Source organism: Paroedura picta, chromosome 10 (assembly GCF_049243985.1).
Source record: "Paroedura picta isolate Pp20150507F chromosome 10, Ppicta_v3.0, whole genome shotgun sequence".
Taxonomy (NCBI): Eukaryota; Metazoa; Chordata; class Lepidosauria; order Squamata; family Gekkonidae; genus Paroedura; species Paroedura picta.
Window position 1 is genome coordinate 79,433,423 of NC_135378.1, and position 17,742 is coordinate 79,451,164.

General features: G+C 48.3%; 1 protein-coding gene across 2 annotated transcripts in view; it reads left to right on the plus strand.

The window, feature by feature from the left end:
• The first annotated feature begins 3,093 nt into the window (after positions 1-3,093).
• The window catches only part of RASGEF1B (RasGEF domain family member 1B), a 178,755-nt gene continuing 164,106 nt past the window's right edge, over positions 3,094-17,742 (plus strand). For both annotated transcript variants that reach the window (XM_077301071.1, XM_077301072.1), the window contains exon 1: positions 3,094-3,433. In XM_077301071.1, the coding sequence (XP_077157186.1) occupies positions 3,365-3,433 (69 nt within the window). In that variant the 5' untranslated portion in view covers positions 3,094-3,364. The remainder of the gene's footprint in view (positions 3,434-17,742) is intronic.

The window sequence follows — 17,742 nt, forward strand, 5'->3', positions numbered from 1 at the left end:
ATTTATAAAAATTAATGCTAAGAAATTCTGAATTATTCACGACCACAGTGGCACCCTGAGCAGGCCTTACGAGCTGCCTGCGAGGGAGCCTGACTCCCTTTTCTGAATAGTTAATTTGGAAGCTATCAATGTGTCAGAAAAGTTCAAATTATTCCTTCCAACTCACATTACCTACCTCAGAGGAGTGGTGAGAGGTTTAATTACTTAATACCCATAAAGTGCTTTGAAGCTGTAAAGTGCTATCTAAATCAGTATTATAACATTAGAGGAAATTAGAGAAGAAATGTTATTTCTCAACTCGGCTGGCTTATTAATGTCACAGGTATTTGCATAATGAGAGGGCTTTCCTCACGGCAGACCACATCCATTAACGGCCGTAGGCAAGAGCAGGCTTCTGGCCTTGAATTCTTGCCCCTCTGAGGACCGCGGGGAATTTGGACAGAGGTGGCCATCGCTTACTGGTAGCGCATATGAACATGGCGCAGAAAGTCCCAAGTTCAGTTCTCAGTTACAGGAACAACTAACGGTTGTTGGGAAAGACCATTTCTGCTTGTGACTCCGGAGCGCTTCCGCCCTCACGCATGAGACAGTTCAGAGACAGATAGGCCTGTGGACTGATTTCTGTATATGACACTTTTTGTATATCGTGTAAACCACTAGTCCCACTTACAGCACTTGTAACTATCGCTTACCATGTAGATCTGTTTTCCTCAGCTCTCTAGGATGGCCTTTCTCAACATTTTTACATTGATCTGTCCAGCCACCATTTAAGGGGCCATACAGGTCATCTAGTCCATCCCCCTGCTCAATGCAGGATCAGCCTAAAGCATCCAGGAGAAGTATCTGTCCAGCTGCTGCTTACAGAATCAGAGTTGGAAGAGCCATACAGGCCATCTAGTCCAACCCCTTGCTCAATGCAGGATCAACCTAAAGCATCCAGTAGAAGGAGCTGTCCAGCTGATCACCGGTAAGATGAAAAGCACTACTACAGTCCAAAATGGCACATTCTACCACTTTATACCCCTGTGTGTGTGTGTGTTAAGTGTCATCTAGTTGCTTCTGACTTACGGCAACCCTATGAATTAATGATCTCCACAACGTCCTATCACAGCCTCGCTCAGGACTTGCAAATGGAGAGCTTCCTCAGTTGAGTCCATCCATCTCAGCTTTTCGTAGCATTACTGTCTCTTCCAATGACTTTTGTCTTCTCATAATGGCTGCACGTGGAGGAGCGGGGAATCAAACCCAGCTCACCAGTTTAGAAGCCGCCGCTCTTATGCCTCTACACCAAGCTGGCTGAGATTCAGGGCCTCTCAAAGGCTCTCCCATACGTTGGGTTGAAGGTCTTGCTTCCCACTGCTGGTCGTGGATGAGCTGCGTTCTCTCTTCCTCCTTTACAGTCTCCTAAGGAAGGACTCATCTCCTCCCCTTCACGCCCCCCTGCCCCAGCTCCATGGAAGAAAACTGACTCAGCAAACTGTATTTCCCTCACAGCGGCATGTGTGACATGGCTTCTGGCCTCGTGGTTTCTCTTTCTATAAGCCCCGAAATTTATGACTCTGTCGATATTCTCCCTCTGCTCCGAGAAACAGGCCGACAAAGCAAAAGAGGCTCTTCTGTCAGACTCGCCATGAAATTTGTAGGCTGACTGTCAAGGTGAAATGCCTGGGTTTTGAACAGGAGCTAAATGAATTTTGGCTCTATGTGGAGACCCCTTCTTGGCAGATCGTGGACTCTTTTTCAGATTTTTTTTAAAAAAGCAGGCGTGGCCAAACTGTGGCTCTCCTTGGACTACAATCCTCCCTCACAAAAAAAGGGATGCAAGTCTTCTAAATAAAGAGTAACTGTTATTCATTTACTGTGTACGTTGGGTGGTGGTGGGGAGAAAAGAGCGTATGAAAAGTTCTATTGTAGTTTTGCCTTCCTGTCTGAAGTTCTCATCCCACTCCGCGTAGGAGTGAGAGTGTTGAAGGAAGCCCGGGGAGAACAAGGGTTAAATTCTTCTCTTGTCAAGAAACTCACTGTGTGATAGGGTTGCCAGTTCCCCCATAGCCTCTGGCAGGGGATGGGGAGGGGGAAGGGTTTCCAAATCCAGTCTGGGAGACTCCTGGTGTTTTGGGGCAGGACCTTGGGGTATGACAGAGGCCTCAGTTGGATACTATGCCCTATAAGCCACCCTCCAAAGCATCCACTGTCTCCAGGGAAACTGATCTCCGTGAGCTGTAAAAACAGGGGATCTCCGGGTCCCACCTGAAGGCTGGCATCCGTATATGTGTGTGCTTGGACCAGTCACATCTCCACAGGGTCATTCCAAAGATGAACTTGAAGAAGGGGAAGCCCATGTAAGCTCTTTCATTTTATTCAGGCTCTTTTATTTAAGGAGATACCTGCACCCCCTTTTCTCTGGGTGACCTTGGACCAGTCTCAGTTCTCTCAGAGCTCACTGACCTCACAGGGTGTCTGTTGCGGGGAAAGGAAGGGTTGGCGATTATAAGCCAATTTGAGACTCCTTTGGGTAGTAGAAAGCAGGGTACAAATACCTCCATCTCTCCTTCTCCTTCTCCTTCTCCTTCTCCTTCTCCTTCTCCTTCTCCTTCTCCTTCTCCTTCTCCTTCTCCTTCTCCTTCTCCTTCTCCTTCTCCTTCACCAGGGCTGACCCTGCATAGCTTCAGAGATCTGTCAGAACCAGGCTAGCCTGGGCGATCCAGGTCCAAGCAACACATCAGCGTGGGACTCTGGAAAGAGTTGTGCTCACGAAGAAGACAATTCTACGCACTGTGATCTCAACATTGCCTTTCGCCGTGTGGCAATCTAGGGGCATTTGCTCTTGTGAACCTTGGGTGTGATTTCAGCCCTCTCCTTTCCACAGAAACTTGGCACGGCTGAGATTCCGCTGCCCTGGTTCCGGGAAAACCAGGACGCAGAGTGGATTTGCCCTGCGCCTTTGCTGCATGCGCCGGCTTCCCCTCCTCTGGCTGGCCTTGGTGCTCTGCAATGTTGTCCCTCTCGCCTCCCCCTTGCAGGGCCCCTTCCCTTTCACAGGGGTACCAGTGACATTCATTGGGAACACGGCGGAGAAGCAAGCATCGCTTAGCCCCAAGCCCCTGTGCCGGGGACTGATTCCTTTCTTACCCTTCTTTCAGAACCGCCTGCCCTGCCGGCCGCTCCTCGCCTCCCTTGCAGAATGCCTGGGCGGGATGAGATCGGGTAAAGGAGCTTCCCTCTCGGAAGGAACAGCCATAGCTTAATCATAAAGAACAGCCTCTCCGCTGAGCTTCACAGGAGATACATATATATATATATATTTAAGCTGGCACCGTGGCAGCAAGATCCCTCGGCAAGAGGACTTCCTCCCTGCTTGTATATGGCAAAGTTTCTTTCAGAGCTCCTGGGCTGCACATTGCCACGCAAGAGACACTCCCCGATGTTCGAGGTAAGTGCCAAGGGCTTCGTGGCTCATGTGCTCATGTGCCTTGGCTTGCGCGTCGGGGAGGAGAGGGGAGGACCGGAGAAGACCTGGTCGGGTCTGGTGTAGCCTTCGAATGCCTTCAGGAAGCTGCTCTGTCATCCTAGGTCAGGAAGCCATCTCATGGGCAGGGCAGGGCAGGAAGAGGGAGGGGAATCTCTCCAGCCGTCTCCCCACCTGTGGTTCTCAAACCCAGAAGGGTTGCTTGCTTTCCATGCCATAGACCAGCACCGTAGCTGTCCACCAGCAGGGCTTTAGCAGTGGGCTCTGGACTTTGCAGTACTTGTTGGAAAATCCATGGCTTTTTGCAGCATACAGGTGTTACCTAGGCAGCTCTTTCGGGGATTCAACCCATCCTGTCGCTAGTGGAAAGCCTGCAAGGGCATTTCTTCTTCTGGGGAGAGGTTCTTGGTTTTGGACGTCTGTCCGGCGGTTCTCTGAAGGGAGTCGTGACTGGTTTAGGATCTGGAGGGCAACTCTTATGAGCCTCTTGTGGCGCAGAGTGGTAAGGCAGCCGTCTGAAAGCTTTGCCCATGAGGCTGGGAGTTCAATTCCAGCAGCCGGCTCAAGGTTGACTCAGCCTTCCATCCTTCCGAGGTCGGTAAAATGAGTACCCAGCTTGCTGGGGGGTAAACGGTAATGACTGGGGAAGGCACTGGCAAACCACCCCGTATTGAGTCTGCCATGAAAACGCTAGAGGGCGTCACCCCAAGGGTCAGGCATGACTCTGTGCTTGCACAGGGGATACTTTTACCTTTACCTTTAGGGCAACTCTGTCTATGGGGTGTGTGTGTCAAAGCCTGGACTGGGATTGCAAGGAGAGGGTTCGCTCTGGCAGGACTGGAGAAGGGTGCGAGGATGTCTTCCCTGGCAAAGATGCTTGTTAAGCATTGGCCGCGGGAAGGGAGTTTCGTGAATGAGGCACCTGTGCCCAGTCTGCTTTGGCAGAGCTTCCGGGGATTGCGTTTAAGGATGAGAAGCAAGCCAGAAAGCTGGCAAGGAAGGTCTCCTCGAGTGAGAATGCCAGCACACACACACACACACACACACACACACACACACACACACACACACACACACAAAGGCAGCAGCCGTAGGGGGAAAAGGAACAATCTGTTTCCTTAGGCTTTACCTAAGCGGTCAGTGTTGTAGGTCTGAAATCTAGGGATGGAGAATTCTGCACTTAGCCCCAAATGGGGAAGGAGGGCCTCGAGTTCAAGATACGCCCAATGTGGTTTGGTGAATAAAGTGCTAGTTTTGGCCTCAAGTTCAAATGCCTGCTCCATCCTTTGTCAATGTGGGTTGACTTGAATCAATCTCTCTCCCCCCACCCCCTAGCAATTTACCTTACCTTGCTGTACCGAAGAGAGGAAATCCTCCAGCCCCCCCCCCCCAAATTCATGGAGGAAAGTTGGAATATAATTATAAGTCGTGGTATTTCATCAGCCAGGTACTTCCGAAGACTTATGGGCTCATCGCCCCCTCCTACTGCAGAACCCTAGTTTCCTGTCTGTTGACCCCCAGGAACAAGATGTTGGGGTTGGGGGGTGGGGAGGCTGAAGCAGGAAGGGGAAGGGGGGGAGGCCCACTGTGTAAGATGGGCAGGTTGTTGGGTGACTGCCCCTGATGAATCTGGGTGATGCTAACCTGTTAGGTATTTGCAGATCAATGAGAAGGGCGTGCAGTTAAGGATTCATGCGGCGAATTTCTCGTGCAAACAGTGCAGATGTAGCTTTCTTACAAATGTAGTTTGAAGCCTCGTGTTGGAAATGCAAAGGGGATGGGGGAAAATAGTTCACGCTGGTCCTAGTGCCCCAGGGATAATAGGGGCTATGTTCTATAGAAGAATCATAGAATCATAGAATAATAGAATGATAGAGTTGGGTCCTCCTGGGTCATCTAGTCCAGCCCCCTGCACAACAATGTGTATTAATGGGCCGTGTCTGGGTGACCTGGACTCGATGTGCTTTCCCCTGTGGCAGCATGGCAGCCGTGGGAAACAGCTTTTGAAAGGTGTCCAAGTTGGCGCTTAACCATGGCATAAAGCAGGGGTGGCCAAACTGGTTCTCCAGATTCATTTAGATTTTTATACCGTCCTTCCCTACGGCTCTGGGAGGTTTACAGAAGACATATAGAACATTTACATAGAACAATGTCAATATAACAGTATCACAGATTTTAATATAACAAATAACAATAACATGTCAGCTAGAACGGCATTTCAACAAACAACTTGGACAAGCCCTCGGTAGGTTGACCTTTCCGTCTGGAGGGGGGGGGCAATGTCCGTGTATTGCAGTTCCCATGAACCCCTGCCAGACAGGCCAGTCGGCAGTGGCTTATGGTAATTGTAGTTCACAGACATATGGAGAGCCACAGGTTGGCCACCCCTGGGGGGGAGGGCGAACTCCTGCCCTCCTCCCTGCCATTTTCCTAGCTGAAACAGCTGGGGGGGGGGGGTTTAATTCAGCATGGAGAGGAAGCAGAAGCATCTTTGGCTCTGGCCACAGGCTGGTGGGATGCTCCATGTAATGAGTCCAGGGCCCTACGGGATTGAAAAGAGTTCTGCGGGGCCTGTAGGACTGGGCTGTTCCACCTGGCCTATCCTGGAGGCCATGGAAATAAGATCGAAGAGTCAGGCCCAACCTCCCTGAGAATCCATTCGCCCCAGCTAACCAAAAAACCCTACAACAACTGTTGCTCCTCCCCATAGGAGTACATATTGAATAAGAGGCATTTTAAAAATAGTTTTAACAGTTGACCTGTTTATTTATTAATTTATCAGACTGTTGGATGTTTTAACCTGAGCCCGACAGGGAAGGGCAGCATATAGAAATAGAATTTACTTATTTATTCGTCCAGGCCTAGACCCAACTCATTAAAAACACAACATGTAGTTCAGTCTTTTCTGTGCTTGAGGTTTGAGCTAGCAGCTTCCATGCGGTCTGCCCCAGGGAATATTTCCCACATTGCCTCATCCCACGGAGACGCCATTACCACTCTGTACCACAGGGGATTCTGGGTTATCTTTCCCGAGGCCCTTTAAATTCACCCGGAGCATCAAGCAGGTCTCCCATTCCTCTCTGAGGGCCAGTGGAAGAGTTATGCAGCCCTCGGGTCCAGTCAACCAGACCCCCCCTGCCAATTGTTTGCCTGGAAATGAATCCCCAGATGTGCCCGATGGGGACCGTGGCATCCGGGGACTGACGACTGAAGCCTTTTTCTTTGTGCTTCTTTGCTGATCAGCCTCTCTGTAAATTTCCCCAATGTGGCAAAGAACAGTTTCTGGGGCCACTTCAGTGAGAGAAAATGGCGCCCAAAGAGCACACACCCTGCCTAGAAGACTCCCTGAACCAGCCATTCTCAACTTTTTTTTTACCGTTGAGATAACCCTGAAACATTCTTCAGGCTTTGAGAAAGCCCCAAAGTGACACGACGATGCAGAATATGGTTGGGAAGCAGAGCTGTGGACACGCCCATTCAAGGCCTCTCCCCATCTCATCGTTGGCCAATCCCGTGATGTTTTTGGTTTCGATTGCTATACGTCAGGGGTAGTCAACCTGTGGTCCTCCAGATGTCCATGGACTACAATTCCCATGAGCCCCTGCCAGCATTTGCTGGCAGGGGCTCATGGGAATTGTAGTCCATGGACATCTGGAGGACCACAGGTTGACTAGCCCTGCTATACGTTATGTGGATCCCTGGATGGCCCAGAGTAGCTCTCTTTTGGCTCTCAGTAAGCCGCTTTGAGACTCCTTTGGGTGGAGAAAAGCGGCATATAAGAACCAACTCTTCTTCTCCTTCTCCTTCTCCTTCTCCTTCTCCTTCTCCTTCTCCTTCTCCTTCTCCTTCTCCTTCTCCTTCTCCTTCTCCTTCTCCTTCTCCTTCTCCTTCTTCCTTAGTTTCCTGTAAGATCAGCTCCCAAGCAGGATTTGAACTGGGGGTCCCACAGCAATGCGAGTTAACCCTTTGCCCTCCTTGTGCCATTCCAGATAACCACTTGGGGAACAGCTGCTGCTTTCCGCTAGCCTTGGCGGAGCAGATGATTTGTCTTTCTTCCGTATCCGATTCGAAGCTAACCGATTGGCAGCAGGGGAAATTGCACGGGGGAGGTTAAAGACTCTCCTGACCGCTGCCCCAGTTCAGATTGGGGTGAGGACACGGAGAGAGACTGGGTCTCTTGCATCTAATCCAGTCAAGTCCTCTGAGTCGTGATCAGTTTGTCAATGATCCAGGATGTGGCTCCAACCTTTCTGCTTTGGGAGTTTTCCCATGTTTCTGGCACCAAAACCAAGTTTGGGGGCAAAACCTTGGTGGGCATTGAATGGGGCCGGGCCAATGAAACATGACTTTGAGGGAATGGACTGTGTTGCCTTCTCTGCTGCTGCTTTTTGTTTTGGTAGTTCAGCAATGGGGCGGGGAGGGGGGGGGGGTAGCTGAGGAGAGTTGCTGAAAAGCAGTAGTGTCATATAGCAGTTCTAGTGTTGAACTAGGCTCCGGGACAACCAAGCTGGAAACTCCATTCTGCTAGGAGAGCTTGCTAGGGGATTTGGGGGCAGTCATTGGGAAAGCCAACACTACGTTGGGGAATTCTTGGGCATTTAGGGCACAGCCTGAAGAGGGGCAGAGTTTGAGAAGATGCAAGACTTAAGTGGGGCATAATGCCATAGAGTCTGGTGTGCAAAGTAGCCATCTTGTCCACGGGAAATGACTTCTGTAGTCTGTAATTTTGGGAGTTTTCCAGGTACCACCTGGAGGTTAGCAGCCCTAATGTCCCTCTCTCTTTCTCACCTACCTCATAGACTGGTTGTTGTGAGGAGAAAATAGAGGCGAAAGAGAGTTTGTAAGTCACTTTATGTCTTCATTGTGGAGCAAAGTGGGGTATAAATATCTAAATAAAAATAATTAAAGGCCTGATTTGTTTTTAAATCTTCATAGGATATTTGTTGGAGAAAGGACTATTTTGAAAAAAAAAATAGTATCCCTTCACTTCAAAATATATTGAGGTGAACCCCCCCCTCCCCTCCTTGCTGCCAAGTTTCTGATCTCTGAAAGGACCACGCTGCCACCGAAAAGACCCATCAAAACACAGCCCCGGCCTATCAGCTCCTGGCAGGGGCTAAAATTAGCTGGCTCTTTTGGCAGCTTCTGTATCCTCCAGCCTCGGGATTTCAGCATTTGTTAAGAGAGCGTCGGGAGCATTTGGTACTCAAAGAAGAACAGATAGCAAATTAGCCGCGGACTCTCATTCCATTTGATACCTCCTTCACATGGGGTCGCTTTTCTGTGTTCAATGAAAGCGGCCTTTGTATCTCCATGTGGTTTGCTTGATGTTTCAGACATGCCTTTGGGTTTCCCCCAAACCACGCGGGTTTTCGGAGAGAGGTGTGCAAAACTGAAAATTCAGAGGCAGGAAGAAGAGATGGTTTGTAATTAACCAAGGAATGGTGTGTCCAATTTTGAAGATCAGAGCATCCTTACCAGAGTGGGGATTCAAACCTGAGGCTCCCAGATACTCTAAACCAGGGGTGGCCAACCTGTGGCTCTCTAGATGTCTATGGACTACATCTCCCATGAGCCCCTGCCAGCATGTGCTGGCAGGGGCTCATGGGAATTGTAGTCCATGAACATCTGGAGAGCCACTGTTTGGCCACCAGCAGTCTATCTAGAGCAGGGTTAGTCAAACTGCGGCCCTCCAGATGTCCATGGACTACAATTCCCAGAAGCCCCTGCCAGCATTCGCTGGCAGGGGCTCCTGGGAATTGTAATCCATGGACATCTGGAGGGCCGCAGTTTGATTACCCCTGATCTAGAGGACATCAAGCAAACTAGAGAACAGGAAGGCCTGGAGGATCATTGTCCATGGGGTCGCGATGGGTCGGACACGACTTCGCACCTGACAACAACAACAGTCTATCTAATTTACTTGGATAAAATGGCTGCTTTGTTGAGGTCTCTCCGCAAACCCTCTGAGGTTCCCCCCCCAAAAAACCCCCCATGTTCCATCCCCCTTCCCTATAGGCTTGGGGTGTCTTACACTCTCTGCCCCCATCAGTGTCCAAGTCTTGCTAGATGGGGATGGCCAACTCAAGATATTGCTGAGGGGATCATACAAAGTCACCCCCAGCAATGGTAAGGGCAGCAGAAAGAATTCTGATTAAATTAGCATGTCAGTGATTTGGGCGGGCGGGCTGGGCTCTCACGCAATCTGCAGTCCTAAATAACCTGCTCAGATTTTAGCAGTTCAACAGCATCATATCTCCTCTGACAATTGCAGGAGCATATGGTGCCAGAGACAGCCTGTCGGTCCCTTCCAACGCTATGATCATTATACGCAAATATTAATTTGGCAACCGACTCTGCCGGAAAGTTAAATATGTTTTAATTACCTTGGCAGTAGGAGGAGATGTGTGAGCAAAAGGATGGGTCAGATTGCATCGCAAGCTTCCAGGTCTTCAAGGAAGTCCCTCTTGGGACAACAATCCTCTCTCGCTTTCATCTGTTGCTTTGCACCTTGAGCCCCCCCCTCCTCCGACATCATCTCAGAAAGGAGGTTTGCCAAGGGAATGAGATGGATTAGCGTTTGCTGATGCCCATAAAATGAATTTTTACACTGCCAATCCCTGCTGAGGTTCAACATTTCTTCCCTTCTTAGGTTTCAGATGACAATTTGAGTAACAGGCGCTAAAACTGGAAATGCCAGCTGACAATGGAGCCCTGAAAGGTCAGGCAGGAGGCTGTGAGGTTACCCACTTCTGGATGGGTCCCGGAGAGCTCCTGAAATTACAACGGGTCTCTTGACTGCAGAGATCAATTCCATCGGACACAGCAGTGGCTCTAGAGCAGTGGTTCTCAACCTGGGGGGTTGGGACCCCTTTGGGGGTCGGACGACCCTTTCACAGGGCTCGCAGCAGAGCAAGCAGCTTGGCTGGGGGGTTGCCATCCATACAACAGCCTTGCGGGGTAGAACGAGATTGAGCGTTCGTCTGTCTGGAGCAGCAGAAAAGAGCGAGATTGGCGTGGTGGGACAAGAGGCAGAGCTAAATTGAGAAACCCCAGAGAAAAAACCAATTTAGATACAATCATGAACCATGGATCTTCATGCCATTGGCCAGTTTAGGATTAATTTCTGTGAAAGAACACTTGCATAATTTTATGGTTGGGGGTCACCACAACATGAGGAACTGTATTAAAGGGGTAGTCAAACTGCAGCCCTCCAGATGTCCATGGACTACAATCCCCATGAGTCCCTGCCAGCTGGCTAGACCTGTTTGCTTCAGATTTTTCTCAGGCAAAACAAATGTTTATTTAGTCATCTGGCCTTTTAAATCTAATTAACTAGTTTCCTCTAAAATACTTACTTTTATCTGGAAGAAACGCTCAATCTATTTCTTTCAAATCCCCAGTTGAGAGAATTTGAAGCTGCTTTAATGGTTTTTCCCCCCTAGTGTTGGAAGAAAAATTACTTACCAATTCTTGAACAGGTCAAAATCTTATCCGGTATAAGAAAATACCGATCAAACAGTCTTTAGACGCTTTCTAAAATGTACCTTCTTTTTTGTACCTAATTCAGGGGTTATAAACGGAGACGTATATCAGGCTGATACAATCTATTACATGAGAAACCCCATTGTTGAAATTGGAATGCTTTTTCTGTGAAATATAAACTTACTGAATGTGAATGTGAATAGTCCAGTGAATGGACTAAGCCAACATAAGCATTATTGCTGCTGTCAAAACACAAGCAGTTTCAAAGAAGGGAACGGGGAAAAAAACCACTGCAGTGTTGGCAGAGTTTGAATATGCAGAGAGGGCTGAGCACCAAGCTGCTTAAAAAATAAAAATAGTTTTATTTATGAAGAGAAACGAGAGAGAGAGAGAGAGAGAGACCTGATTGTAGAGTTGGATCCCTTGGCCATCATAGAATCACAGAGTTGGAAAGTACCTCCTGGGTCATCTAGTCCAACCCCCTGCACCATGCAGGACACTCCCAACCCTCTCGCTCATCCACTGTCACCTGCCACCCCCTTGAATCTTCACAGCAGTTCCGATTTATCCCCCTGCCCCCATGAACTGGAATGTTTGTGAGCTAGGATTTCAATATGGTTGGACTTCCTTGTTGTTAAGAATTCCAAACCTGCCTCAACAAATACCAAGGAATTTGACTGTTTGATTGATTTATACCCCACCTTCCCTTGGAGGCTCAGGGATGGTGCCTGAGTAGGATGGAGTTTGGGGAGGGTGATGTCACTACTGGGTGATGCTCTGGTCTGCCTCCCCTATTCTCTGTGGTCTTTGCTATAGGAGTAAGGGAAATTCCTAGAGTGCCACTAGGTGGAGACCATTTTTGTGTCTTGAAACACCATGAGCCAAATTGTTTATGCTCTGTGGCGGACAGTCTCCCTCAGCCAGTCTTTGGCTCCCACCACTGCTTGAATTTTCTGGCAGGGACTAATGGGAATTGTAGTCCATGAACATCTGGAGGACCACAGGTCGACTACCCCTGCTCTAGGGTAGCTATTTTCTCTAGGGAAATGGATAATGGTCATCTGAAGTTCAATTGTAATAGTGGGAGACATCCAGGCACCACCAGGGGATTGGCAGCCATACAATTCTCCCCATGTACGGTCACGTATAAAATTCTCAGCTGAGGCGACATTTGGACCCCATATATGGCCAGTTATCATCTACATTTATTGTTTGATGGAGTAAGGCTGTTACTCCTGAAGGCATGAAACAACCAGCTCTCCCTGAGGTAGGTTTTTGACAGGATGTACGGCCTGCCCGTTCTTGAGGGCCCTCGCGGCCCTTCGCCGCTGCCACTCTTCTTGACTTTATTGCGTTTATTGATTATGGTCTTTGAGCTTGTTTTGTTTTAATTTTGTGGGAAGACACCTTGAGCTTCGGAGAGGCAGGGAATAAATGGCTTAAAACAAATCAATACATAGAAAACAGGGGAAAAAAGAGACACTACTTTGTGAGGATAAATTGAGTTGCCCCTGCAGAAGGAGGACTTCCTACCCAGAATGCATTGGGATGGGGAGGCTCATTTTGCACAGGCCGTTTCCTCACATGTGGTCTCAGAACTAGACGTGATGATAAAGAAGAGGGTTGACAATGAAAAGGGAAGGCCTAGGTCGAGGTTGTTCCTCCCTGACCTTTACCACGCAAGAAGTGTTGTGCAAGAAGAGCCACTGTCCGGTTTTTGGTTTGGGGCAGGTTCTTCTGCCTCTTCCCCGCTCCGCACAGGGGAACATTTGGCCTACTGCACCCAGTCCACCCTGGGTGTGTGCTTCTGCACAGCATCCAGGGCAGGGGCTCCACTGTGCTGCGGAGTGATGTGGCCCCCCTTTTTTTGCTTTTTTTTTTTTTTGCATTGAAATACAATGCCACTTTCTTAAAACAAAGAAACAAAAAATGCCCCAGGTAGCTCTGCCATGTTGGAGCTGCCTGGGACATTTATTTTTTCCTTCCAGGATGGATGGATGGATGTGCGTCTATGTTGTGTGTCAGCTAAGATGCAGCAATGTTGAAGACTCCTCAGAGGAGCAAGGGCCCTGTGTGGCTAGCTCAGAGGCAGCAGTAGCCAATAAACAAGCTGAGGAGGTGAGGAAAAGTGCTTGCTTCCTGGCTAGATGTCAGTTACCTGCTGAGAGTGATGATGAGTCATTGTAGGACTGAGCCTGAACAGCTGGTGTTTAGCTATTAAACCTCCTGAAAGATGATGTGGGACATGGATGCAATGTAAACTATAGATACTAACATGCCGACGCCTTCTTGCCTGAATGCTGGAAACTGTGACTTTTTGGACCAGACTATCATGCTTGACTGATTTCTGGAATTCTGAACTTTGGATAGGAATGACTTTGAACCTTGTAATCTCTCTTGGCTTACTTTATTTGGAACTGTAAAGGATACTGCACCTGACAGACTACTGCACCTGATACCAGCACCTGGCAGGCTACTACACACACACACACACAGAGTAGAAAAGCAATTCAAGACTCACTTGTGCTTCGGGAAAAAGTGTGATATGGGGGGAAACAATCAAACCCAGCCTTAATATGTGGGGATTCTTCTTTTGAAGGATTATGGGGAAGTTCTGGTCAAGTCCTGAAAAATAATGTGCTGAATCTAATTTCTGGCTTGCTGGAGAATTCTCCATCTTCATTAATGTCCTTGGCTCGACATATTGCTGAGCCAGCTTTCAACATCCGGAAAAAAACCGAGCTCAACCCTACCGTTCACTTACGCTGACCCTCTGCCTGGTAGATTTTTATGATGATAATATTTAACTTACATCAGCTAAGAGGTACTTGCATAACCTCATTTCTTAATTTAAATTATTTAGCTATATATATATTTATTATATATATATAACAGTTATATATATAAGCTTTTTTTCAAATAACTGCTGAAAATGGCTTACAGATGAGTTTGGAATACAGAGTTAATAGAAATACAGAAGATCCTACTAATATTCTGTTAGCAATTATGAAATCGTCCCTCAGTGGGGAATTTTAAGGCCACAGGTGAAGGCGGGGCCTAGTCTGGCTTGACAAAGCTTTGGGATGTATGACTGCATTCCCTCAAACACCCTGGGTTCCAGTTTCATATACCAGTGCTGTACATGCTTGGAAAATATGCACATTGTCCCATTCCTGCAAAATGGTGACCACGTGTGTCAGGAGGACTGTGTGTTGAGTGTGCTCCCCTTTTTGCACGATTGGAGTCCCAAAATCAAACATCTGACAGATGTCACCATCCTCCTCTTATCACCCTTGCCTTTCCCAGACCCTGCCCCCCAAATCTCCAGACGTTCTAACCCAGAGTTGGCCTTTTTCCTCAGCTTTTGGTCTCCAGTATTTAATCTGCGGAGCCTCTTGTGGGGCAGAGTGGTAAGGCAGCAGAAATGTGCTGTCTGAAGCTGTTTGCCTATGAGGCTGGGAGTTCAATCCCAGCAGCTGGCTCAAGGTTGACTCAGCCTTCCATCCTTCCGAGGTCGGTAAAATGAGCACCCAGCTTGCTGGGGAGTAAACGGCAATGACTGGGGAAGGCACTGGCAAACCACCCCGTATTGAGTCTGCCATGAAAACGCTAGAGGGCGTCACCCCAAGGGTCAGACATGACCCGGTGCTTGCACAGGGGATACCTTTACCTTTACCTTTTTATTTCATCTGCAGTTATCACCTTCTCTGCCTATTTTTCTGAAAAAATAACACCCAGCTGTCAGCGAGACGTTACAGGGCACAATTGGGAGTCACATGCAATCAGATCTTAGCCCTGGGAATATACTATGTAGATACTGGTGGGGCTGATGTAAAGGAGGCGTTTCTTTAGGGGCGGGAGATTTTAATGACTTCTCCAATTAGGCTTTTGATGGAATCCCTTAATAGAGGTTTGCTCAGTTTGTGAGCTCGTTGGCTACTTAATTAATGCCTGTTTCTAGGAATGTGCACAGCCATGTTTGATTAGCACATACCTCCTGATGTTCAACCTTTCTGCTCCAGAGGACAGCCGATATAACATAGCAGCTATGGTTGGGAGCCATGGTCCCTGGTTCAAATGTCGCCTGAGCTGAGAATTCAGTATGTTGTCACATCACTCTTTGGTTCTTGTCGCTCCATGAGTCTGCCTAGGAGTCCAGCATTCTTACAACTTCAGAAACGGTGAAAGTGGTTCATAGCCAGCATAGCATTAACCTTTCTGGCTGCTGAGAGGGTATTTAGTATCTCCCATGAAAAAAATGCTCAGAAAGTGTTGCCAAATCTGTGAGTTGCACCAGTGCAGACAAGTCTTATTATCAGCCTGCAGGTGGGGCCTGGAATTCTCCCGTAATTGTACTTTTTACTACCCAAAGGAGTCTCAAAGTGGCTCCCAATCGCCTTCCCTTCCTCGCCCTGCAACAGACACCCTGTGGGACAGGTGGGGCTGAGAGAGCTCTGAGAGTACTGGGACTAGACCAAGGTCATCCAGCTGGCTGCAGGTGGAGGAGGAGCAGGGAATCAAACTCGGTTCTTCAGATTAGAGGCTACCACTTTTGACCACTACACCACGCTGGCTCACAGGCGGCATCTGCTCCAAGATCACCTTCTGAAGTTCACAACCACCGGAAAAAACTAACTGGAGCCCAGTAGCTCAGAAACATAATAAATCCATAACTAGGAGTTGGATGTGTAGCTCCTTAAGAGCAGGTACTGATGTCCCCGCCCACCTCATTTGGCTACCACCAATGAGAGATGACTGCGAGGTTGGGGTAAGCATTTGAATGAAGGAGTAGCTTGATTCACTCAGTCCTGTCCAGTCTCATCAGGGCTTGGGAGCTAAGCAGGTTCAGACGCAGTCAGTATTTGGATGGGTTGCTACAAGAAGGTTGGGTTGCTACTTGGAGGAAAGCACTAGCAAACTAGCAAAGGAGGTACTCTGGGTCTTCTTCCTGGAATGTCCTGTAGTAAGGAAATGGTTGCGTCTTGCTGGCATGTTCTTCTAGGACAGCCTTTTTCAGCTTTTTTAGCGTTGAGAAACCCCTGAAACATTCTTCAGGCTTTGAGAAACCCCAGAAGTGGCGTGATTGTGGTTGGGAAGCATAGCTGTGGACACGCCCACCTGGGGCCCCTCCCCTTCCAACACCCTCCAGGCCAATCATCGGCTGTTTTGGGAGGCGGGTTGAGTCAACGTGACGATATATGTTCGTATCACCCAATAAATGTTTTATTAATTTAAAAAATTCAAATTAATTAACAACCAGCCATTCGGGAAACCCTTCCAGGGCTGTCAAGAACCCCCCAGTGTTCCACAAAACCCTGGTTGAAAAAGCCGGTTCTAGGAAAACCCAGATGTCACATCACAGCTATCTAATAATAGTCAGAAATAGCTGGTTTTCTCCAGAATTTATATCGGTCCTTTCTAATAATCGCCATGGGACATCTGGAGAGCCAAAGTGTGGCCCCTCCTGCTCTATGGTAAACCCAGTGATTCCTAGAGAGGCGTGATATCACTTCTGGATTCTCCCGCAGAGGCATCACATTATCACTGGCGAGAGTCTCTCAAGCTTCTCCCTCCCCCCCCCCCCGCCCGCCCCTGGGGTCTTCAGCTGGCCCCCCAAGCGGGGCTCGGCTCTCCGACAGCTCCACGAGCGCCATGTTGATTCTGAATGCTCGGAGCTATTTGACACGGTGCTCCAGAGTGTCCCCCAACTCGGTTCTGCACAAACAGCATGTCAGAAACAAGGTTGGCCATCAAGCTGATTTAGTGACAGCCAAAGAAAAGAGTACAGGGAAGAGAAAATGTCACCTATAAATCAGCTCTTGATCAATTTTGATAGCATAACCTGGAGGCTTGTTGGAAGGGACAGAGACGTAATTGGCACAATGTCAGCCAGAAGACTTTTGCTTCTTACCCGTGGTTAGAAATGAAATGCCGTTGCAACCTGGGATGAATGAGATGGGAGGGAAGCACATTGCGGGTCAAGGGAGAAGGGCAGGGAAAATTGGGCGCAGCATTCGTGCAGAAAATAAATTGCATCCAGCCTATGAAGTGCACCCCATTATCGGCTACGAATTGTTTTTTTAGTCCCTCTTACCTACCCAGATGGACAAGTTGATAGCCTCGTGTATTAAGGACGAGCTCTGACAAAGAAGTGAAACGTTAATAAATGGCTAGGCAATCAATGTTGCAAGAGACATACTGATGGGCCGCTGGACCAACTTCATTTTGATGGTTCACTGCAAGACGGAGCTGTGCTTCTTCAAGAACCGGAATCACAGCAGGCAGAAACATTCTCTGCTGGTTTCAGTAGGCGATTCTGCATTTCAGGACGGTGTTTTGGGGCTTGCTTGTTTCAGACTAGATGCTACAGGCTAGTTTTCTTTCTTAGAAGCACGTCTCTGTTAATTTTTAATGTCTAGGTCGAAGAAGAGCTCAGTTTTTGTACCCTGCTTTTATCAAAAAGAGTTTCAAAGCAGTTTACAGTCACCTACCCTTCCTCTCCCCACCACAGACACCCTGTGAGGTAGGTGAGGCTGAGAAACCTCTGAGAGAAGTGCGATTGACCCAAAGCCACCACAACCGCTACACCATGATGGCTGTCTTTTAGACAATATGATATATCTTCTGTGTCTTTCCAGTAAAGATTATTCCTTTTAAACCTCAAACCACTGTGAGTTTGGATCTTTGCCACAAAGATAACCTACACGCACTCTGTTACTCTGTAGCTCTATTTTTTTCTGGAGGGACGTAGGACCAAGACTAGAAGAAGAAGAAGAAGTGTTGGTTCT